This window comes from Sinocyclocheilus anshuiensis, unplaced genomic scaffold, assembly GCF_001515605.1.
Source record: "Sinocyclocheilus anshuiensis isolate Anshui unplaced genomic scaffold, SAMN03320099.WGS_v1.1 scaffold431, whole genome shotgun sequence".
In the NCBI taxonomy this organism is placed as follows: domain Eukaryota; kingdom Metazoa; phylum Chordata; class Actinopteri; order Cypriniformes; family Cyprinidae; genus Sinocyclocheilus; species Sinocyclocheilus anshuiensis.
The window spans coordinates 230947-255686 of record NW_015551065.1 but is presented as its reverse complement, the minus strand read 5'-3'; the positions used below and the strand labels follow the sequence as shown (position 1 = coordinate 255686).

At 35.6% G+C, this 24740-nt stretch overlaps 1 protein-coding gene across 1 annotated transcript in view; it reads right to left on the bottom strand.

The window, feature by feature from the left end:
* The window catches only part of LOC107662053 (smoothelin-like), an 84989-nt gene that overhangs the window by 28162 nt on the left and 32087 nt on the right, over nt 1–24740 (bottom strand). The window contains exons 6-11 of the mRNA XM_016451914.1: nt 23743–23812; nt 19609–19825; nt 19378–19573; nt 18696–18750; nt 16719–17231; nt 8512–8585 (exon numbers count right to left, since the gene is read on the bottom strand). Of these exons, the coding sequence (XP_016307400.1) occupies nt 8512–8585; nt 16719–17231; nt 18696–18750; nt 19378–19573; nt 19609–19825; nt 23743–23812 (1125 nt within the window). The remainder of the gene's footprint in view (nt 1–8511; nt 8586–16718; nt 17232–18695; nt 18751–19377; nt 19574–19608; nt 19826–23742; nt 23813–24740) is intronic.

Sequence of the window (24740 nt, the reverse complement as noted above, 5' to 3'; positions counted from 1 at the left end):
TAATACTTACAAATTTCAGATGATAAGCCATATTTGTTGTGGATGAATGATAGGCGAGCGTTTGGATATCCTGCCCGATGTACTGTATTACCATAGACCAGCCGTTAACGATCTACGTGACTTCGCCAATGTGGGTTTTTTTTTTCTGCGACTAAGCGAATAATACAAATTTGGTCGACCAAGGCTCTTCTGGTCGACTAACGATTAGTCGACTGTTAGGGGGCAGCCCTAGCTTGCGGTGAAACTGAAGTACTGGCAGGTCTTTTTTCATATTGACATATGACTTACATTCAAGACTGGATTATCGAGAAAAAAATGGACAGGGACTTGGTGCTATCCATTGGTTGTTAATTGAATGGAAGCAGATCTGAATGTGATTTTGCAATGGATTGTATGAAAGCGATGGGATTTAAGTGGACAGAATGATTTAAGTGGACTAGATGAAATCTGGTGTATGTCACCTGTGAGAAGATGCAAAACACAAGCGCAATGGTCATACAAGTTTTCATAGAAAAACAATGGAAAAGTAGTGCACTGGAATGGAGAAACATGATGTGTGTGAATGGCCCTAAACTAAATAACTATTTAAAAAACAATGCATCTATGCAAATTTATGCAAAAATATGCAAATAAGTATTCCACTATAAAGCTCTGTACAAGCAATTCATTGAAACCACTACTGTCCTGTGACACGTTTCAGATTTTTGGCCTTGATTTGACATAGCGCAACAGGTGTATCACTAAAAAGCACTTTAGCTGTCATCAGGAAACTTCCACAGCAAAAACTTCCGTCAGCAAAAACCACCTCTGAACTTTTTGACCCAGATGACAGATCATTCAATAGCATGACTGCGTCAGTGTATATTTGAGGCTCAGACAGCTATTCCAATCAGTCCGGTCTCATTCGAGCAACAATGCCTGACCCTCGGACTTACTGACAGCCATGCAACTAAAAATATCTGGCATAGTTCAAAACAGAGCATCTAAATATACCACCGCAAGCTGTAAAAGAGTGGCCACAAAACAAACCCTGTGAAGAACGTAAGGTACATACAGCCGGAAGAAACAGACAAGGAAAAGTTTCAAAATGTCTGTTTGGCTTGGAACATAATTCTATAGGCATCCATGTATGAAATTAAAAAGCTACTACTTCTTTCTAGGAAAGAGCAGTGAAAAGTACAGGTTTGCATTGTGTGGTGGATGTCCAGAAATAGTCAGTGACTGTAGTTAGAAGCTTTCTGAATAGCACAGAGTCTGGACACAAAGTATTTAAATTTGTATGTTCACTGGCACTAGACATATACATTTATAAAATTCATGTGTGTATATATATATATATATATATATATATATATATATATATATACGGGTCATTCTACAGAAACGTCCACTTTTGGTATGGCAAGATGTCTTAAAATGTATTTATTTTTTTAACATTTAAACTTAGACCACACTATTAGATTACCTTTTGACTTTATGAATACACATAAATGACAGATTAATGATTTTTTATATTTTTTTGTATATTTATTTAAAGATCGCATATACCCGTTTTTTGTCACTGGTGTTACCTTACTTCTTTGGCAATTTTAAAGGTGCCAAGTTTAAAAGGCGAGCACGCCTCTCCTCGAGAGAGGGACTCCCACACCGCCAGAGGCGCAAGCTGTTGGACCTGCTGTCCGGAATGGAACCACACCCGTGACGTGGTCGACGGGCCAGGATGCCGGGCCGTTAATCCCCTGAAGTGCCGTGGGACAGGGAAGAAGAGCCGCTGTGACGAAGCCGCCGCCCCTCGCGCCCCGGACCAGAGAGGGGAGTGCGTGCGGCCCCCTACCTGAACCCCTCCCTTCCTTCACAATTCCCTGACACAATGAGGACATCAGATCCCCTGTTTATTTTACACTTTTTTAACAATATTTCCCCTTGGACACTTTATTCCCGTTTTGGACATTTTATGTTTTATTTTCTGTTAAATAAAAGCTTCTCCGAGGCCTGACGCCACACCCACTATGTCTGTCATTTGCTCCTCCCGCCACAATATATATATATATATATATAATTCATCCCCTTATTTATATTGGTGCATATAAATAAATGGATAAATATTTTTTTAAAAACCTGTGCCATGAAACACATACATATTAGATTTTTGCTGCTGCATTAAACATTTAGACATCCATTTTTTTCCATTCAGAACAATGTTATACATAAATTTTGAGAAATAAGTAGATTTTTGTCAAATATATTGACATGTATTAGATATTTTCACACAGCCAAGGTAAAAACAAAAAAAGTAAATACACATAAAATACAGAGAATATAAATGTTTAAAACAATTTTAAGAATAATATTGTAAAAAAATAAATAAATCATTAGGACAACTGTCTCTTACACTGTCCTAAACAGGGACAGCTATTGAAATAAAATAAAAAAATCTAATTTGGTCATGATCTCTATTTCTGTCGTGCTGCATTGAATTTCTCATACCATGAAATATCATTGATCCAAAATCCATTTTCATTCAAACCATTGATCCCCTTCACATATTGATCAGCTGTGATTTTGTCACCTTGTGCAGCATTTTTGCTTTCACACTGGAAACTTGAGTCATTTGTGGTCGGAAGAGCTGTAGATTATTTCCCACACCACCCCTTGTGGTTTTCTCATCAAGTCTCTCCAAACCCTGCTTCTAATTACCATCCCATCAGTGCTAAACACTTTGACCTACATCTAGTACAATCTGTACCTCAAATCACCATCCAGGAAATTGCTTGCAAAGGAAGAGAGAAGCAATGGGCAAACAACATCCATTTTTTTATGACCACACAAATGCATCTGTTATGATCAGCTGTTAGACATTTGTCTGTCATTGCAGTTATCACTGTATTTATAATAAAGCTCAACCAAACCTCTACAGAGTATGCATTAACTCCAGCGGTTCATGTTTGCTAGTACACAACACAGCAATTACTATCTACTACCTCAAATGCTACTCATTTTTACCTCTGACCCAGACTGCCGTATACAAGTTTGCCTTCAAATCATGATTCCTGCTGTGTGTGTTCTCTCTCGAGGCTTTCTCTTTCTTCTGTTGCTCTCACACTGAGATATTAATCCCTCATTTGTGCGAAATAGCCTTGTCAACCTGCTAATGAAGCGTCAGTACTTATCCTTTAACGAGATTACTACACTGCCCCACATGAGTTACAGACGCAACAGGAATTACCAGCAAAAGACACGTTTACTTATGTACCTGTTGTGATGTTTCGCTATATTTCAAATGATTTACCTCAATTATGCACATAGGAGCAGCTTTTCCTGCCTTGTGAAAAAGTGTGTTTAATTGTATTGAATGTGCTCTTGTAGTGTACTTATTAAAGGTTTTGAAGTAAACTAAAACTTAAAATACTTCAAATTGGGCATGCAGATAACAATACTAATTAAAAAAAGACCACTTAAGTGTACTTAAAGAGACACTTTCATGACTGTTTCTCAACACACTTATGCCAAGTTCACACTGCATGATTTTAACCCTGATTTTCACTCGCCAGCAGGTTTTGCGAAATCGCCGACAAATGCCCATATTTGGAGGCAAATCGGTGCTCATTTACGCGAGTGACAATCACGCAGTGTGAATTATCAAAGCCGCGATCTGAAAGAATCGCCGACGCCCAAGAAATATTTGGCATGGTAAATATCTGGACCTGTCAGCGATTCAAAATCTTGCTGTGTTTAATGAGTTCTGACTGAAAAACACATCGGCGATGACCTACAGGGCAGCGGGAAGTTCGCAGAGGAATTATATGAAACATAGTTTGCGGACCAGACAGAGTTGTCGGCGATTCTTCCTATTGTAAAGTCATGCAGTGTGTAACCTGTCGCCGATCCATTGTGCAATGTGAACGCAGCAGCAACTGAATACTACCCCAGATAGTCGTGCAGTGTGAAAACAACGGTGATCTGACGACTTGAAAATTGTGCAGTGTGAACTCGGCATTAGGTATACTTACAAAAAGTACACTTTGTAACAATGTCAAATGAAGAGTTTTACTTTAAAGTACATTTTAAATTGTTTCAATTATCTTTCATCATGCTTTAAAAAAATTCCTATTTGGATGTGTTGACTAACATACTAAAGCATGATTTTAATTTTAACTGTAGTGTGTTATTTGATAACACATTTAAAGATGTTAAAATGTACTAAATGACAGCTTTATTACAAATGTGTAATTACAAATATATTTAAATACAAGGCATTAAAGTTCCCATAGAAATTAAAATCTATTTTAGTTTACCACAAATGCTTGTCAGTACATTCAGCAGTGCACTTTAACCATATTTCAAAGTCAATAGACACAATTATAAATTTACATGTAAAGATGTGATTAAGCCCAACTTAAGTGTAAGACTTAATCACCAAATTGCAATTAATCGAAAATAGCATGAAATTAAATATCCAAAACCATTACATTCGGGTCACACTTAAGTATATTCTTTTCAAGTACAGTGGATTCAGAAAGTATTCAGACTTTCAGTTTTTTTATTTTTGTTATGTTGCAATCATTTGCTAAAGTGCTTTTAATTGTTTTTTTTTTACATCAGTCTACACTCCATAACCCATTATGACAAACTGATTTGTGATCACAGCAAATTTCACACTTGACTATCACACTGACATAAGCATTCAGAGCCTTTACTAAAACATTTGAAATTTAGCTCAGGTGCATCTCATTTCTCTGGATTATCTTTGAAATAGTTCTACACATTGATTGAAGTAACCAATCAAACATCTCTGGAGAAACCTGAATACAGCTGTCCACCATTGGTCCTCATCCGACCTGACAGAGCTTGAGAGGATCGGCAAAAAGGAGAGGCAGAATATTCCCAAATCTAGAGTGCAAAGCTTGTTGCATCAGACCCAAAACACTTAAAGCTGTAATCGCCGGCTGTAAAGGTGCTTCAACTAAGTACTGCGTTATGGAATGTGATACTTCAGTTTTATTTTTAAATATTTGCCAAGTTATTACAAATCTGTTTGTTAGTTTTTTTGCTTTGTCATTACTGGGTATAGAGTGTAGATTGATGTGGAAAAAAGTAGTTTAAAAACTTTTTGGCACAAGGCTGCAACAAAGTGTGAAAAAAAAAAAAAATGTCTGAATACTTTCTAAATCCAATCTGTATTGTTTTCATAAATACTCAGTGCTTGAAGTGGGCTGGTACGCAGTAAAAGCGTCAGGGTCTGTGTGATTATATGATCCCATATATGATTAGAAAGGACACTATATAAATCACACTACCCAGGCGGGATCACCTCTCATCTCGACCAATCACGTGAATGAATGCAAGCGGAGTGTGTGGGGCACGAGAGCATGTCAGGGGAGGCGTGCAGAGTAGTAGATTAATAATTAATTATTGATTACTAATTTGAATCAGTACTTTATAACGAAAATAGTATCTTAAAATGAAAAGAAGCAGGCTTTTGCGATCACATCATTTTAAAACGGTAAACTCCTGGAAAGTCCAAGAATCCAAACAGTAAGTTCAAAACAGCGCTAATGCACCGATTTCATCAGTGATTGCGGAGAGAATAGTGACTTACGTCCAGATGTCAGTAAAATTATTCTTTTCAGCATGTATTTGGCTTAAAAGCAAGAGTGTTTTATAATGAACGCTGATTATGTGGTGGTCAGAGATTTAGCGGTTCTGAATGGATCCGTATAGTAGTAAAGGCAGGTGATTTAGTGGTCTTTGGCCCTGTGGTCCTGTTTGGTATCGCAGCTTGACTTGTGCTAATTTGTATTGAAAACTTTTATTTAATTATTGATTGATTGATTGTGGCACTATACATACATTATTAAAAAGTACTTATTTATCTAATATAAATAAATAATTCATTAAATAAATAAATGGGGGGGGGGGGGGGGGGTAATTGCCCCCTAATGTAGCCCATGTGTATAGGTGAATCCTTTTGTGTCTCCCCAAAAGACACAAAACATCCTTAAACTTACAATTTCACTTAAACAATTTTAAATTGTACCAAAACAAATTAATTAACAATACCAGAACATCAATTCTGTTTGTTTGTCTCTCTGATGTAAAATACACTCAATTTGTTAAATTCTCTAAGTAGTGGGTTTGTTTGGTTATTTATTTTTTGGGTGACGTCACGGAAGGGTGTGTGCCGGGTGGGAGTACCGGCACTTCTTTTTTTCCACTTCAAGCACTGTAAATACTCTTTTACTAAAGTGCTTAAGTGTACTTCATTTTCACAAGGACTGTCGTCCTCAATTGTTTACAGGTTTGCAGATGTTGTCCTTTTAAGTGTTTATTATGCTCTGTGCAGTATTAGCTATTGGGGAGACTGGATGACTGCAACACACACACAGATTCAAGAGTTCTAATTGCAATTAAATGTGGGATTGTATCAGAGTTACTACCAAAATTGCAAAGATGTCTATCAAAGGTTTCACATTTCATAGCTGAACAACAATTTAACTTGTTTGGTGTCTGATTTTTGACAGAAGTTACTGTAGACGTATTATAATCAGACAATTTTAAGTAAACCTCTGTCAATAGAGGCATTGTGTTTTAAGTGACGTGATGTGTGGCCAAGTATGGTAACCCATACTCGGGAATTTGTGCTCTGCATTTAACCCATCCAAGTGAACACACACAGCAGTGAGTAGTGAACACACACAAGGAGCAGTGGGGTAGTTGGGGTTTGGTACCCTGCTCATTCACTCCCCCCAACTTCAATTCCTGCCGGTACTGAGAATCGAACCTGCACACTTCGGGTTACAAGTCCAACATCTCTAACCACTAGGCCAGACTGCCCCATGTTGTTCATGCTCATAAAAGTTGCTGTTTTTAAAAAGTGTGCATTTCTTTTTGTGTTGCCATGTCTGCATTTATAAGCTTAGTTTTTCATAAAGATGCTTATTTATGGGCAGTCATGTTTTATGCTTATTTAAAGAACTGAGTCCCATATTAGAGCTTATTTTGGTGAAGCAAGTCGCTTGTTTTGGCTTTGTTTTCCTTGGGAGATCTGGCAATAGAGAGATGTGTGAATGAGTGAAAGCAAATACACTGCTCAAAAGTTTGAGGTCAGTATGATTTTTCTTTTAAAGAAATTAATACTTTAATTCAGCAAGGACGCATTGAATTGATAAAGTTATAGTGAAGATTTTTATAATGTTCCAATATATTTCTATTTTTTAAAATGCTGTTCTTAACTTGTATCATGGTTTCCACAAAAAATATGAAGCAGGACTGTTTTCAGCATTGCTAATAATCAAGAATGTTTCTTGATCAGTAAATAAGAATATTAGAATGATTTCGGAAGGATCATGTGACACTGAACACTGGAGTAATGATGCTGAAAATTCAGCTTTGATCACAGGAATGCATTACCTTTTAACATATATTCACACAGAAAACAGTTCATTTAAATTGTAATGTTTCACAATTTAACTTTTTTTTTCTTTTACTGTATTTTTGATCAAATAAATGCAGCCATGGTAAGCAGAAGAGACTTCTTTTGAAAAGCGTACTGACTCCGATCTATTGAACAGTAGTGGAGTTGTCACTACATTAACTTTTCAGGATTGAATTTGATTGTAGAATGCGTTTCTCACTACAGTGAATGTCCAAACTTTGTGTACAGAAGTAGATTAAGGAGTATCAATGATATGTACTGTAGCTGCATTGTGCTCATGGCCTAAATGTCTTCAATCACAAATGTTAGGTTAGTTAAAGCAGTCTTCTACAGAACATAGATTATGCTCAGGTCAGATCATTCTTGGCCTGAGAAACAAAAGTGTGATCATTTCACCTGGAATGAAATTGTAAAAATTTTTGAAGTATGAACATGAATTATCTGTGTTTTTCTGCTGCTCTCTAAAGTTTATTTATTTTTTTTATTTTTTTTGGGGGGGTTTTATGCCTTCATTTCGATAGGAGAGTAAGTTGACAGGAAGCAAAGTGGGAGAGAGATGGGGGTAGGGGATCAGGAAAGTTCCGCAAGCCAGGACCTGAACTCGGGATGCCTGAAGCACAATGGTATATCGCTATACTGTATATTGGGGCGCTGCCCAGGAGGTTATCAGTGCCGACCTGCTTTCTAATGTTTTGATGCTGAACATTTTTGTTTTGTTTTGAGCTGTTTGTTAACAGCTCTTTGGTCCCTGAGACACTTCCTTTCTGAAGCTTTTGTGAATTGTTTACAGACCATTTAAAGTGTCAAAGTTGACGCTGAGATAGTGTTGTTAAGAGGGGAGTGTCTCTAACAAAGCAAAGTGCCGTCACTCATTTAACGTGCTAAGATGTCGTTTATGTGAAGGCCTTAAAGGCACAGCAGCAAAAAAAACTATCTGTTTGATTATAAGGGTCAGAGAGAGGATGGACCATTATCAGAAGAAATTGAATTATTATGGTTTATGGTACAAAAAAAAAAACTTGAGTAGAGACTTCATCTGCATGCAAATATAGTTTTGTTTTGTGTATGTTAAATACCTTAACAGAGGATCCTGATGAGAGACTTGAGCTGGTCACTTTGAACGGCATTGCTCTTAAACCAAGCGTCAGCTCTGAGAGAACATAGAAAAACAGCAAAATGAGAACATTTAAGACACTAACAAGATTTAGATGAGACTGAGCTTCTTAAGAACGTCTAATGACGGTGTACGTTTGAAAATATCATACTGCCCTAAGAAATATTTACACAGCACTGTTCAGATGTTAAATAGAGCTTCAGTTGGAGTGGATGAGAGTGAAGTGGAGCCTTTAGTCTGTTATGTAAGCTGCCACAATGGCACCACATAGAGCTCATAAATTAGCATGGTCACATTACTGCTAATGTAAACACTGTTCAGCACCCTCCGTGCTCTCTGGCTGTTCAGCATGGAGTACAAACGCACTCCTTGCCACATTGGTGTGTACTGGCCACAGTTATTATAGTTAACTAAAACTAAAACCATAAAAATATGGTTTTTGTTACTTAAAATAAAATAAATGTTAACCGAAAAGACAGATGATTACAGAAATTGAAGACACTACCATTCAAAACTTTGAGGTCGGTCAGACTTTTTTCTTTTTCGGTTTCTTTTATTCAGCAAGGATGCATTAAATTGATCTAAAGTGACAGTAAGACATTTATAATGTTACAAAAGATTTATATTTTTAAATAAATGTTGTTCTTTTGAACTTTCTATTCAATAAAATGGTTTCTACCAAAATATGAAGCAGCATAACTGTTTTCAACATTGATAATAATCAGAAATGTTACTTGATCCGCATATTAGAATGATTTCTGAAGGATCATGTTACACTGAAGACTGAAATAATGATGCTGAAAATTCAGCTTTGATCACAGCAATAAATTATATTTTGCAATATATTGAAAAAGAAAACAGTTCTATTAAATTGCAATAATACTTCACAATATTACTGTTTTTACTCTATTTTTGATTGAATGAATACAGTTTTGTGATAATAAAGAGACTTCTTTCAAAAACGCACAAATCTTAACGACCCAAACTTTAAAATGTACTAGTGTACAAAAAGTCTCTGAATGTCTTGATTTGTTTTCTCCAATCTAATGAATTAAATTATGTTGTTTCTCCAAGAGAACTTGATAGTATTCATTGAAACCTTCATGTTTTATCCCAAGAGACCTGGTTTGTTTAAAGACATAAAAACGTCATTAAATTCCCAAATAAAAACCTTTGTTCAAGAACACGCTGCTGACGAAATCAGAGAGTGTACATGACTCTTAAATAAAGCAGCCAACTCTGTTTATGGTATCTTCATCAGCGAGCGATTACACAATACGTCAGTGTCCTTATGTGGTTCAGTGAGACGGTAAACACGCTTTTACTGCAGGTCTATATCATTAAATATCCTGAGGCTTTCAAGTACGTTTCCACTGCCTGCGAGACCTTTCAGAAGCAAGGATGAGCAAAGCGCTTCCAAAAAAGGAAGATCTGACAGAGCTGTGGCACTATGACAAATACAGTCTGTTGATGATACTGAGAAGAGACAGACAGAGAGAGATATGACAAAATGAGGAGAATAGAGATTGTGTTTATGCATCAGGCGGGTGAAAGAGGGTGAACTGGCATGTGAATTATGATTATATGACAGGGGTCCTTAGGCACACATGCCAGTTAACCAAAATACAACGGTAATTTTACGGATATCACTGTGATGGCATGGCATAGCTATATATGGTCTATATACACTGGAACACTATAAAGATAAGCTATTTTTGATGGAAATGCAAGTAAAAATGGTGTACGTATAAAATAACTATTAACTCTTTACTTGAAGCCTTTATTTATAATGTAAAGTATTTTAAATACATGAATTATGCATTGTAACACATCTTATAATGCATTGTAAGATATCAACACTTAAGCATTTTTGCACCTTTAGAAAGTACAATGCATTAAAACACATGACAATTTCAAATACAAGAAATGTGCATATATAATGCATATATATATATATAATATAATACATATATAATGCTTGCATATATACTGTATTTTAATTCTGAAAATATACTAAACAATGCATTATATTATGAATATCTAAGGCCACATTCACACAGCAGCAGAATACGGTTGTGAGTCCTGTATTTGAGTCCTTAATACGGTTACGTTCACACACAGTTCGGTTATTTACAGGTGTGACAACTGCATTCTGTAACTGAACTCACACCTGTACATTTTCAGGACTCACAACCGCATTCTCGGAACACACGCGCTGTGTGAACAGGACTGGACAACTAGTTGTCTGTCACGTCATACAGTGCGAGAGGGAGCAAGATTTGACGGATGAACTCGCGGCTTGATTGGACTCTTGTTGTGTCAGAAAGTGATAAGACCTTCAGTTTTATGGACGTCGCCATCTTTGATTTTACTTTGGTCACTGTCACTATGGTTACTGGTAAGGAAAACGGGCTTGACTCCCATTGCACGTTCATACAGACAGTATTCTAAACACAACTGTAAGCTGCTGTGTGAACGGGACATTTCGAGACTCACACCTGTAAAGAAAATGCGTTTGTCAATCCCAAAAATTGACAGTGTGAACGTAGCCTAAGTAATGCTAGTAACGCTTCAAATATAGTGTTATCAAATAACCATGTGGTCATGTATATTTTGAATAATTCAGTGAATTAAATGCTTTACAAATGAAATGTACTTCACCTCATTAGATTATTTCAGAACCTAGAGGATGCTAAACAAAATTTGATGCAAATGATATTCTTAGCAAATAAATAAGTCTGGTAACAACTTACAGTAACTTATGCAGCATAAGTTAGCTAATATTGCTTGCATGACCCACTATCAGTGCATAAAGAGATTTGCTTCAATCCATGTGAAAATTAAGACAAAAGTCTAGTTCATAAATTGAGAAATGGATACAAAACATCCAAATGTTTGTAAGTCGAAATCGTGCACTGCTGGTTCAATTGACAGGAAGTGGAAGTTAGAATAAACCATTCTAGACAGTACTTAGAAAAGGTCAAATCTTAACATTCACAGTGTCATCGAGAACACTTCAGAAAAAAGCCACAAAAATGACTGAGGAAGCAACAGATTTCAGAATGCTACTGCAACTTGGGAAAATATGTTGCTCAGATGAGGCCAAGAAATTAAAATGTGGTCTTTTTGGTAACACTTTAGATTAGTTAACACATTCACTATTAACTAAGAGTTTTCCCTCAATAAACTCCTAATTACTGCTTATTGACAGTAAGTAAAGTAGTTGATGTAGCAGCAGTGTTTAGATTTTGTGTAGGGTTAAGGGACCTTGAACATGGTCATGCAATAATATGTGCTTTATAAGTAGTCTTTAAACAAAGTTACCATATGGCTTCAGAAGATTTCAGTAAAGCACACACTATGATTTTAATTTTATTTTTGCTAGTCGTTCTTCATTTAGAATGGAAATCTTGTCTTCCACAGAAAAAGAAAAACAATATGGGTTTCAAGGGACATAAGGGTGCAAACCATCTAAGATGAGATTATTTTCGTTTTTGGGTGAAATACTGTGATTTCACATTCATAAGTACCATTTAAGTGCACTGCGTGAAATCCACTCCCACTTAAAGGAACCACAACAGTTTCAAGAAAAGAGATTCTTTTAAAGTTTATATGCAGAACCACTGAATAGGCTTACTCATACTTTACTTGAATCATGGAGAAGGAATGAATGGAAATATTTCATTTTAGGCTAAAATTTAGGTAAAAACATGGCTGCCAAACGGAGAATATGCACAGCTTGCACTCCAATTTGTTCCATCAGCTCACTCAGCCTTCCCCATAAAACATCTGTGAAACGCATAGTAACTACCTTTCCATTTCCCCCTTTCCAGCTTTCTAGGCTTGTGACCTCACTACTTTAGGCAAAAATCCATCATTACTAAGGAATACTTTTATAATCATATTTTAAAACCAATCTGAATGAATCCTAATACCAATTTTCTTACAAAATTCCAACTTAAACACGAAACTAAAGAGTTAGATACAGTAGTTTTCAACTACTATGATTATCAACAGGAACGGGCCCTAGGAATTTAAAGAAAATGTCAAATTTTGATTTCCTTCTAATCAGTAAGAAATACGTTGCTGGTTTTTGTTTTAGTTTTTACATTTTTTTTTTTTTACTATTTTGATGCTTTTTAGTGGACAGGATAGTAGAGAATGACAGGAAAGCATGGGGTGGAGAGTTGGTAATGGGCAAAGGACCACGAGTCAGGACTCGACCTCGAGTCGCCAGAGTGCGATTGCACGGTACGTTTGTTAATCAACAGGCTATCAGTGCTGACAGAACTATGTTATTTAACACAATACAAGATATTAAACAATAACCAATAGGGCTCAAAAACTTGTTCAAATTTAGGAAACAGGCCACGGGACCATGATTTCTTAGGATTAGGATACTTTAGAACAGGGGTTTTCAAACTTTTTGGAGCCAGGGACCCTTTACAGGGGAAAGGATTTTCCTAGGACCCCCTCATAATTATAACAGTGTTTGAGGCTAAAGTGTAATGTGGGTAGGAGGAATGAGCATAATATGAATGTTTTATTGGTGCAAATGGTCCCCATTGTATATGTACTTTTTAATACTACAGCATAATATAATTAAATTTACCATATTTTCTGGAAAGTTGCACCAGGTCAGGGGGAAAAAAAACAAAACAAAACGTAAGTTGCATCGGTGTGTAAGTCGCATTAAATACTGAATAGGTCTAAATAAAACGAATGTTAGAGGGAAAAAAACATTATAAACACTAACATGAATTTTACTTCCCCTCACTCCAAATCATTTAAATTTTGTGGCATTCATAACAGAACAAAAATAAATGAATATATATGTATATCAAAAAAATGTATTATAGTTCCGATCATTACAAACAACATTTATTTTAAATGTAGGCGCCGATCCCATGGGTGCTCGTGAAAAACACAAGATAGTCTTCGTTCATTTTAACCAATAAAACATGGAGTGCAGCTTTTACAACTTTATTCTCGTATTTATAGTTCATTTGAGGCAGTTTTTGGCATTATTTTAATGGCAAATGTCGAGAGTGCATTATTGTAATACGAGAGGGCGCCAGCACGAATCTCTCGGCTTACAGCGGGCTTGTATATATATATATATATATAGTGATCATGGCTCTGCGCTCCCTCAGATATTACGTGTAACTCAAATTTTGTCCTGTGTATGCGCAAATAAGTGCTTGTTGTAAACAGGTATTTATTAAATCATTTTATTTAGTGAAGCGCAACCCTCATAGAAAGAATGTGTGTATTATTTGGTTGGTAACTGCATGCATTTCACATCGCAAGATAAATCAAACGCACCATCGAACGGAGTATAGCCTACTCTAGAAAAAACGAACACCCAGTATAATGAATTACTGAGTAATGAGAATGTTTAAATATGTTAAGAATTTGTTGTATGTGTATGATAACTTAGCCCGGTTATCATTTACTTGTGTAAACAGCGGTGAAAATGTGTTTTATAAAAAAATAAAATGTTCGTTTTTTTGCACCCACCGGCAGAAACATAAATCGACGCCTATGGCTATGTCCATAACAAACTAAACTTACTTACTAAAAATTTTAACTTAACCACATAGTGGGCTCGCAAACCTCTCATTCGGCATGAATCGTTTCCATGATTCCATCCAATAGTTACGCAGTCTAACATTTGGTTGCTAAACTATTAGGCAACTTATTATGTAAAGAAGGCTTTGTACTTCTCTCATGTCCGAATATCTACTAACAGCATCCTTCACATATGCAAAAAAGTGTTTGGAAAAACACCATGGCATGCTCACGCTGACCGGCAAAACCTACATATTGTACAACAGACAAGTTAAATTGAGTCACCAAATACCTTTTGTAGGTTTAGTTGTCTCATTTAGTTTGCTGATGATGAGGCTGTGATGTCAAGTTGCAATGCTAGAACTGATTTGTTGTGTGCACGCGGGAGGCACCAGCGCGAACACTTTGGATTCCTTATCAGTGGAAAAATGTGATATCCATCAGATAAGAGCAAGACATCATACAAAACGTTCTATTTTTATTTGTGTACCTTCAAACTGACAGTGAAACGTTGTGCTTTTGTAAAATAAAGAAAGCAAACAAAATGCGCTTGCCGTCTTGGTTTATGTGAACCACTTCCTAAAATGAAGAAAAACTCTGTGATACTGTCTACTTGTCAAACATGAGAAATATATTTAGCTATATAAACCTTGAAGTGCTCGCTTTTAAGTGTTTATGCTTTGCTTATTTGACATTAATGCATTATAAGTCACTTTGGAATATAAATCATAGCACGTTTCAGAAGGTAAAAAACGCGAGTTGCAGTCTGGAAAATACGATATAGCAAATTATTTTGCGGACCACCTGGCTTTGCGTCACGGACCCCAGTTTGAAAACCCCTGCTTTAGAATTTATTTTATGTTCAAAACAATATATGGTAAAAACCTTGTTGCACTTTATAAGAATAAAAGAAGAGTTTTTTTACTCTTCGACTTGAAATTGTGTTACATGTGAATGGAACCAAGCGCAAGATCCTCCTTTTTTCCAAAAAATATGGCAACACTTTATTTTAAGGACCAATTCTCACTATTAACTACCATGCATATGACTAGCATATTGGCTGTTTATTAGTACTCATAAAGCACATATTAATGCCTTATTCTGCTTGACCATATTTTAAATCCCTTAATCAACCCCAAACCTAAACTTAACAACTACCTTACTATTAATAAACAGCAAATTAGGGGTTTGAGGCAAAAGTCGTAGTTAATAGTTAGGCAATAGTGAGAAATGGACATTAAAATATTAAAAATATAATAGCATTGTGTGTTTTGGATATTTTATACATTCTTTTGAATGCCTTGACAAAGCAGATCAGCAGAATTGTTTTAGAAGTTTGAAAACAATGATCTGAAGATGTCATCTTTATAACAGTGATTATGAGAAATAAACTTCATTATTTTGTGCATTGTAAAATTTGGCACTGATGATTTCGGTGTCAATTGTTTATTTGTGGTGATGCTACATTCTTACATTTGCCATCTTTCATGTGTATTCTGGCAACACGCACACCAAAATAATATTGCAGCAGATTTACAGATAAATATGTGCATAACGATAAAAGGTGTCTAAAATTAACACCCTGCAAGCATTTTTCGAGTAACGTTCAGACTACTATTTCTGTGTTGCTAAAATGTTTGCAATACAGAAACAGTAATCTGAACCTTACTCGAAAAATGCTTGCAGTGTGTTAATTTTAGACACCTTTTATCTTCAAATAAAAATATATTGGTGATACTTTTCTGGAGTTAAGCCACTTAAACATGGATTTCAGGGAAGAAAAAAAAAACATAATGCGTCTAAATATTTTGTGAGAGAATGGCTTGAATATGATGTTATGAGCGAAACAATAACCTGTGCCGTTAGCCACAAATGTACAGTATAGTATCACTATAATTTAAAATAATTGTTTTCTATGTGAATATATTTTAAAGTTTTTAAAAGTCTCATTTCTTTTTGATCAAAAATACAGTAAAAATAGTAATATTGTGAAATATTATTACAATTTACAATAGCTGTTTTCTGTTGTAATATATGTTAAAATGTAATTTATTCATGTGATCAAAGCTGAATTTTCATTATCATTACTCCAGTCTTGAATGTCACATGATCCTTTGGAAATCATTCTAATATGCAGATTTGCTGCTCAATAAACATTTCTGATTATTATCAGCTTTGCTTCTTCATATTTTCATTTTTTCAGGATTCTTTGATGAATAGAAAGTTCAAAAGAACACTAATTTAAAACAGAAATCTCTTGAAACATTGTAAATGTCTTTACTGTCACTTTTTATCAGTTTAATACATCTTTGCTGAATATAAGTATTAATTAAAACAATTCTTAAAAAAAAAGAAATCCTACTGTCCCCAGAGTTTTGAACAGTAGAATATATTGCTAAATTATATGTACATTTATATATTTATGCATTTGGCAGAGGCTTTTTTCCAAAGCAATATACATTGCATTAAATGTATAATTTATTTATTTTTTTTCAGTTCATGCAAATCCTTCAATACACCCACAATTGTTTTGGACCCAAAACACATAATTATTTATATCTGTGTCTGTTTTATGAATCAGTTGATTCATTTGCTTACCTGTTCTCTGTGGAGCAGCAGATGTGATGATTCGAGGGCTCATGTTTACGGCTGTAGAGGATGATGGCAACAAAGAATGTGAAGTTGGGTTTCGTCCGTCTTTGATCTCAATGCTGAGGAAGGTCTTCATGTTGGACTCAGGTTCACCCCGGGTGTCGTGGGTCCCTGAAGATGCTTCTCCCTCAGGAGTCTGCACTTCTTCTGAACCGCTGCACGCACGCCTGACATTTTCAGTGCAGCAGTGTGAGCCGCCCACTGTGGTGTGTGATTGGCTGGAGAGAAGCCCAGGCTGGGCCAACATGTTCTCAGTGACATTCCTCTCTTTCTTTGGGATGGAGGAAGAACAGGACGAGGTGTCCCAGGACCTCTCAGCAGACACTGTGTTTGTAGAATGAGAAGAACTGTGGCTGATTTTAGGTGCGCTCGTAACAGGTTCGGTGAACTTGCGCATCCTGTCACGAACAGAGTTTGCACGAATGACGGGCCCGGAGAATGAGGCTTTGTTTTTAAAATCTGAAAATAAAAAAATCATATTCGATTAAAAATAAAATGATTAAAAATGTAATTATTATATCAAAAAGATTTATGTTTTCAAAATAGTACATTAGATCACACTTTAGTTTATGAACCAATTCTCTATTAACTACGACTTTTGCCTCAAACTCCTAATTTGCTGCTTATTAATAGTTAATAATTTAGGTGTTACTGTAGGTTTAGGTATAGGGTAGAGTTAAGGAATCTAAAATATGCAGAATAAGGCATTCATATGTGTTTCATAAGTACTAATAATACAGCCATTATGCTAGTAATATGCATGCTAATAAGCAACTAGTTAACAGTGAGAATTGGTGGCTAAAGTAAAGTGTTAATGTACATTAAAAATTATAATAAAAATAAAACTGCAAACATTTCTAACAGTATAAGCTCTAAAATATGGCTAGCACAGCTCAGATCATGTAGTCTCAGAAGAATTTAATGAGAAATGCTAATTATTAAATCTCAGACATTTCATTTGGTATCTTGGCAAATCTCAATCTCTGATATCTCTTCTGAACCTCTAGAAGAGACCTATGTGAGATCATTGGAGCTTTTTTTGTTTGTTTTTGGTTAAAGCAGGAAAGCATAAGATTTAAAGGGACAGTTCACCCAAAAATGAATATTTTGTCATCCTTTACTCACCCTCATGTCATTCCAAACCCATGAAGCCATTCATATTCAAAACACAAGTGAAGATATTTTTAGAAACCTGAGATTTCTGTCCCTCCATTGAAAGTCCATTCCACCAAAACTTGACACTTCAAAAAGTTCATAAAGAAATCCAGAAGAATCAAGCGGTTTAATCCAAGACTTCTGAAGACAAGATATTGCTTATATGATGCTCAGATTTAATTTAGACTTTTATTCACATATAAACATAATATCAAATATGGTCAACTTGTTTGACATTGATGACAGAATTTCCATTTTTTTGGGTGAACTATCCCTTTAATCAAAAGTCTTCACTTGCTCTCCATCTAATTTCATTGTGTCTAGAATAAACAATTGTGAATCTAAGGTTATTAATTCCATCTCATTTGGGATTTTTCATCCCTACGGGTCATGCAGGATGTTTTGGTTTTTTGCAGAAGGGGGAGGAGACAGGAAAGACTGATTAAAGCATTACACTGGACTGGGCCTCTAAGCTTGTGAATGTGGTAATGGCCCTATTAGGTCATAAGGAAGAGTGAAGATCTTGGGATACGGCCTGCTGACTGCAAGAGGGTGACATCTCCATACTTTAAACAAAAGCAGAAGGACACTGACTTGCTGCTGGCCAACTATATTGTCAGGTATACAATACATGCAAGTCATATTCGAATAGAGAAAGTGTAATTATAAATAATAAACTAATTAACTAATTCTACGGCACAGGTAAATCCACCATTAGCTAACTTTTTTTTGTGGTGTATTTTTATGAGGACATGCAGAACTGCTCACCTGTATCCTTGCCATTAGTAAGAGAAGTCAACAGAGCATCTCTACCTGATGTGATCTAAGAAAAAAACAAACTCAAAATCAACTTCTCATAGCATTACATAAAACATGGCATGAAACAGTTTACAGTAGCAGAAATGTCTGATTACAGCCGTAAACATATATTAATTCATATTCATTAAGAGGTAAGAGAGACTTCTTTCAAAAACATTAAAAAAACAATCCGACCCCTAACTTTTGAACAGTAATGTATTTACACTATATTATATGATTTGTTACAGTATGGTGTAGTTTGGAGTGGTTTTAAGCATAAATTACCATGTAGAATCTATATTCTGGTCTCTAGATACGGCTCGTGTAAATGTAAGTCTATGGGACTTTTTTGACCGTTTTATTGTCAGCCAGACAAGAATTGTAATAGCACACATTCTTCAACAAGTCACATAAATGATAAAACCCACTAACCCCAAATATGATCAATAGTAATAGTGATTCTAGCCAAACACCACCAATGATTCTTTCTTAATCACATCTGAACATTGTTATGGAACTGAGGAATGTCTGAGCAAGTGGTGGATGGATTCACAGAGATTAAACATGACAAGCTTAAACAGAGACAAATAGTACCTCCTGGTGGAACAAACAGAGCAAGTGTTCCCATGAGACTCCATTCATTTCTACTTACCTTCTGTCCCGAGATGTCTTCAGCTCTTGTACTGTTCTCATTCAGTGTGCATGCTTGTGAACCTGCTGTGCTCTGAAAGTGAGTCGTCTCCACGCCGTTGTCAAGTTTCTTCAGGTCTCGATCCATCTGCGGAGCCTCTGAATTCATAGCTGCACTGACTTCCTCTCCAGCTGGTCCTGACCATGAGCTTTGGTCCCTCGGAGGAGGTTCAGATGAGGCTCAGCAGTAGACAGGGATTCGTGGCTACGGTCTGAGGCGCTGGAGTTCAGCCTCTTTCTCTGATGGGAGCTGCTGTCATTCGATTCTCCGGAGTCTGAACGCTCTCGGTATGAAGGAATGACTTCTGAGGAGGGTGAGCCATGATCGCATTGGATCCGTTGGGTCAGAGGGCAAGAGACTTTCTCTCTGACCAAAGGATCTAGTACTAAAACCATGTCAGGATTCGAGGCTACAAGAGAAGAGGCAAACACATAACTGTAAGTACATTAAAATAGAATTTTTGAGGTTAGAATAAAGGTGTTTTCACCAGTTTCCTTTAAAATAACCAACCTCAGAGCAGTTTATGTGGACCAAAATGAGAAAACAAGACAAAACAATGGACTCAATCTAATTTCAGTCCACTTCAGCTATAACCAAGTCTCAACCTCAGCACACTTTCCGTTCATACTATTGATTTTAAAACCTGGACTAGTGAAAGTGAACCTTGCTTGGCATCTGTAAGATTTTTTCTATTTTTTTATTCAGCAATGATGCATTAAATTGATCAAAAGTGACAGTAAAGACTTTTAGATTGTTACTAAAGACTTGTTTCAAATAAATGCTGTTCTTTTGAAGTTTATACTCATTAAAGAATCTGTAAAAACAAAATTGATCACAGTTTCTACAAAATATGAAGCTGCACAACTGTTTTTAACATTGATAATAATCAGAAATGTTTCTTGAGCAGCAAATCAGCATATAAGAATGATTTCTGAAGGATCATGTGACACTGAAGGCTGAATTAATGATACTGAAAAATCAGCTTTGATCACAGCAATACATTACATTTTAAAATATTTCCAAACAAAAAACAGCTATTTTAAATTTTAATATTTCCCAATTTTTTACTGTATTTTTAATCAAATAAATGACTCGTTAGTGTGCAGAAGAACATTAAAAATCATACCAACCCCAAACGTTTGTACAGTAGTAAAACAAGCAATTTCCCAGTGCTAAATAAATGTTATAAAAGGTATTTTTCCTCTAATATCATGTTGTCTTGGTGTAGTCTCTATCTACGTATTTCAAATAAAAATTTCTCTTGGTTTATTGGTTATCAGATTCTGAATATTACAGTCTCTCTCTCTGTGTGTGTGTGTGTGTGTGTGTGTACAGATCTTGTTAGCATTTAAAAAAATATGGGACAATTAGGAATTGCATTGCATTGTAGGGCAAGGCCTAGCTACAAATACTCAATGCATACTGAATGAATACTGCGTGCATACTAGATTTCTTTCAGGGGACTTGCAAGATTTACACCAGCATGTATGGAGAAATGCTAGGTTAACCAAAGCAAATTTATGCTGCCAGGCACAGACAAAACGAACTGAACTAAGCCAAAGGAATGTCAGATGGTTATTGTAATGAGCTGTGCATGCTGGGTGGAGATAGGACATTTCCTTTCACATTTCCTGAATGTTTGCACACTCAGAGCAAACGCTGTTTGGGAGGACAGAGATATCCAGACACAGAATACATGGCGGGCGCAGGAAGTGACATTAGCATTTCACGTTCAGAGTCCAACCTTCAGCTGACTATCAGCAAAATATTTTACATTTTACACGTTTGCATGTACAAGCTCAAATTTGAAGATTCTTGTACCTGAGCTTTTTTAAATTATTATTAAAACAGTGCAGCAGTTACTGAAAGTTTCCAAATTCAAACCTGAGAGCCGAGATATTTTTATAGTGTGGCAAAAGCAAAGATTGTGTGACACAAAAAAATGCCCATTTCACTGATAATACCTGAGAGATTCGCATTCACGCGTCGGTCTCAGACTCCAGCTGTAATGAGAGAGAGCTAATGCTCTTTTAAGGTAGCAGCGTTTCTGAGCAGATCCCTGTAATTTGTAGGAAAGCAGTCTTGCCGACATCCTGATACTTTTCACATCTGGTCAGGAAGTATCGTTCTGTTTCCACCATTCTCAGATCTCTGAAGGAGCAGAGTACAGTCTGTGCTTTTGGGTTGCTTCTAAATGTACACTGCATTCTTTTCATTGCTTACAGAGTCAGGATATACTCCTTAAAAGGCCTTTTCAAGAATGTTTCCTTACATTAAAGAGTTATGACAATTATAAGATCATTTTTTTTATAGCAAGATGCTGCTGAGAATGTTGGATTTTACATTTAATATTTAAAAATTAGAAATACAAACAGAAAAAAATTATAGATTGCAACTAATTTAAGATGTATATAGCATAAAATACTTGGTATTATCAATCAGAAACTCCCTTAAATGACTCTCTTCGCTCAATTAAGTGAATATAAATGATGCATTTAAGACGTGTTATTGTAAGGTCTTGAGGCTTTGGCCCAGTCTAGTGCTTAATTTGATTACCATCATGTCTGCTTTGTTTACCACAAGTGATGTGGCAGGCAATGAAGTTAAAGATCCAAACCCCAGACACATTCTTCTCCTTCAGCACAAAGAAAGGCTCTCCACACTCTCAGACAAATGCTAGGCTATAAAATATGTGCATGTCAAACCCAACAACAGTCTCTCAATCATATCTTTTTAGATAAACAGATTTGTTTTAGCTGGAATTAAAAATGGGTTTATTGCATCTTTTGTTGAAAGAATATTTTACTCTGCAAAAATTACAGAAAAGGCACTAGTCCATTTGACCCTATATTTTTTTTTTTTGTAATTTAAATATACTCGAACACAAATGGGATTTGTATGGAAGCCCATTTTTATCACATAAAAAAGCACTTTGGTAAATCATAATTATCTTACAAAACGTCATAATGACAAAAACGACTAAATTATGAGATATGAAGTCATATTTATGACAAAGCCAAATTTTCAAAGTCAATTGTAATAATTTCAGCTTATGTAATTATTACACCTTTGCCTCAATTTTGACTTAATCTTGCAATTGTTTAGTATGTCATAATTTTCACTTTCTTATGACTTTGTATACTTTTGACAATTTTGACTTGTCATTATGATTGTCAATTGCAAAACTGAGATCAAAAAATCATAATTATGACAGTCAAAACTATGAGATACTAAGTTATAATTATGAGATAAAATGTCCAAATTAAGATAAAAAGTGATAATGACAGTCAAATTTATGAGATACCAAGTTATAATTTACTTAATTATGAGAAAAGGCTAAATTAGATACTCTCACAATTGACTTAATTATAAGCAAAGTCACCGCATAATGTTGACTTTTTATGTCATAATTATGACCTAGCATCTCATAATTATGACTTGGTATGTCATAATTTTACTCTCCTAATTATGACTTATCATCTGAATTGTGACTTTTCATAATTTTGACTGTCGTAATCAAGACATTTAAGCTCATAATTTTAATCTTTTATCTCATAAACATCTCCTTTTGCGTTCTCAAAAGTAAATAATATGTGTGACCTATTCCTTTACCATTTTATTATTAGGTAGACCATCCCATTTTAACCCACTATGTTAAAAGCACTGACAGCCTGATGCTTTTGAATTACCACGGTATTACCACCTGACACCATCGCTGTACTACTATGCCACAATAGTGTTATTTTGTATGGGAAATAATAGATAAGAAAATGCTTTTAGGATAACAGAGCAAAAAAGTTTTTAGAACACTTTCAAATTTCTATAGGTCTTTAACTCAAAATGCTCAAAAAAGAGTCTCTGAGCCAAACCAAAAACATGTCCTTCCCTCATTCTCCACAACAACTGTGTATAAATGCTTTTCCCCGTCCTGTCCCAGCCCCAAACTTCCTTTGTCTCTGTCTGAATAACAAACAGTGGCTTCCCAAAATGTCTCATTTCTGCACTCATTAAGGCCGTCTTCACTTGGCCCTGCTCTCACCCTGGCCAAAATTACTGGGTTGAGCAGCTGAGTAAGGACCACTAACACCACAAATGTCAGGGTCACAGGAAAGGAGTTTTACTTCAACAGACTTTGTGTCTAAATATAGGGGTTGACCTGGTGGGGGATGAAAGTCTGTGGGACAGGCGTAAATGAGCTTTACATCTCTATGGGTGCGGAATGCCCCCCTCAGCCTTGTCTACCTTGATGTGGAATGTTTCTAAATGTTTCTTTTCTCAGATGGACATTCAGATGATTGAGAGATTGTTCTGTGTGATTTTACTTGCCTTCTCTGTGGTTCTCAATTCTCTCTGATTGGCTGATAAGTGCTTCTGCCTTGATTTTCTCTTGACCGTCCTGCAAAAAAGAAAAACAAATAAACTTACAATAAATGCTTTGCCTCTGCACTGCAAAAAAGGGGTTTTTGTCTTGCTTTCCATTACAAATATCTAAATATTCTTAAATAAAGAGATACATTTACTTGAAAAGCAGAATGGCTTAAGATATTCAGTCTTGTTTTCCGGGAAAAAAAAAGATCAACATTTTGTTAGTTTTTGCTTAAAACAAGAAAAGATATCTGCCAATGGGGTAAGAAAAGTAATCTTAATTCAAAGGTAAAGTAAGATTATTTTTCTTACCTCGCTGGCAGATATTTCGTTTTTTGTTTTAAGCAAAAACGAAGAAAATTAATACATTTATTAGAAACAAGACTTAATATCTTAAGCCATTTTGCTTCAAGTAAATGTATCTTGAGTCAAGAATGTTTAGATATTTATAATGGAAAACAAGGCAAAAATACTAAGTAAGAAAAATATTTTTTGCACTGTGAAGCCCTATTCAATGACAAAATCATATCATGATACAGATAAATGTGGCCAAAACAAAAAGTTCAAAAGAAATCATCAGAATCATTTATAAATTGATTTGGGACTCTCCCAAAACCAAAACAATTGAATGGTTGGTCAACAGACAACATATTTACTAACTTTCATTAGTAAAATTTGATGCTTTTATAGCATCCTTTCCTATAAATTCTTAAAGGGGTCATATGATGCGATTTCAATTTTTCCTTTCTCTTTGGAGTGTTACAAGCTCTTGGTGCATAAAGAAGATCTGTAAAGTTGCAAAGACTAAAGTCTCAAATCCAAAGAGATATTCTTTATAAAAGTTCAGAGTCAGCCACACCTACCTAAAACGGCTCGTTCTAACACGCCCCCACATATCTACCTCACTATGTGGGAAGATTTGCATAATGCCGCCCAAATGTTCACGCAAAGAAAGAAGG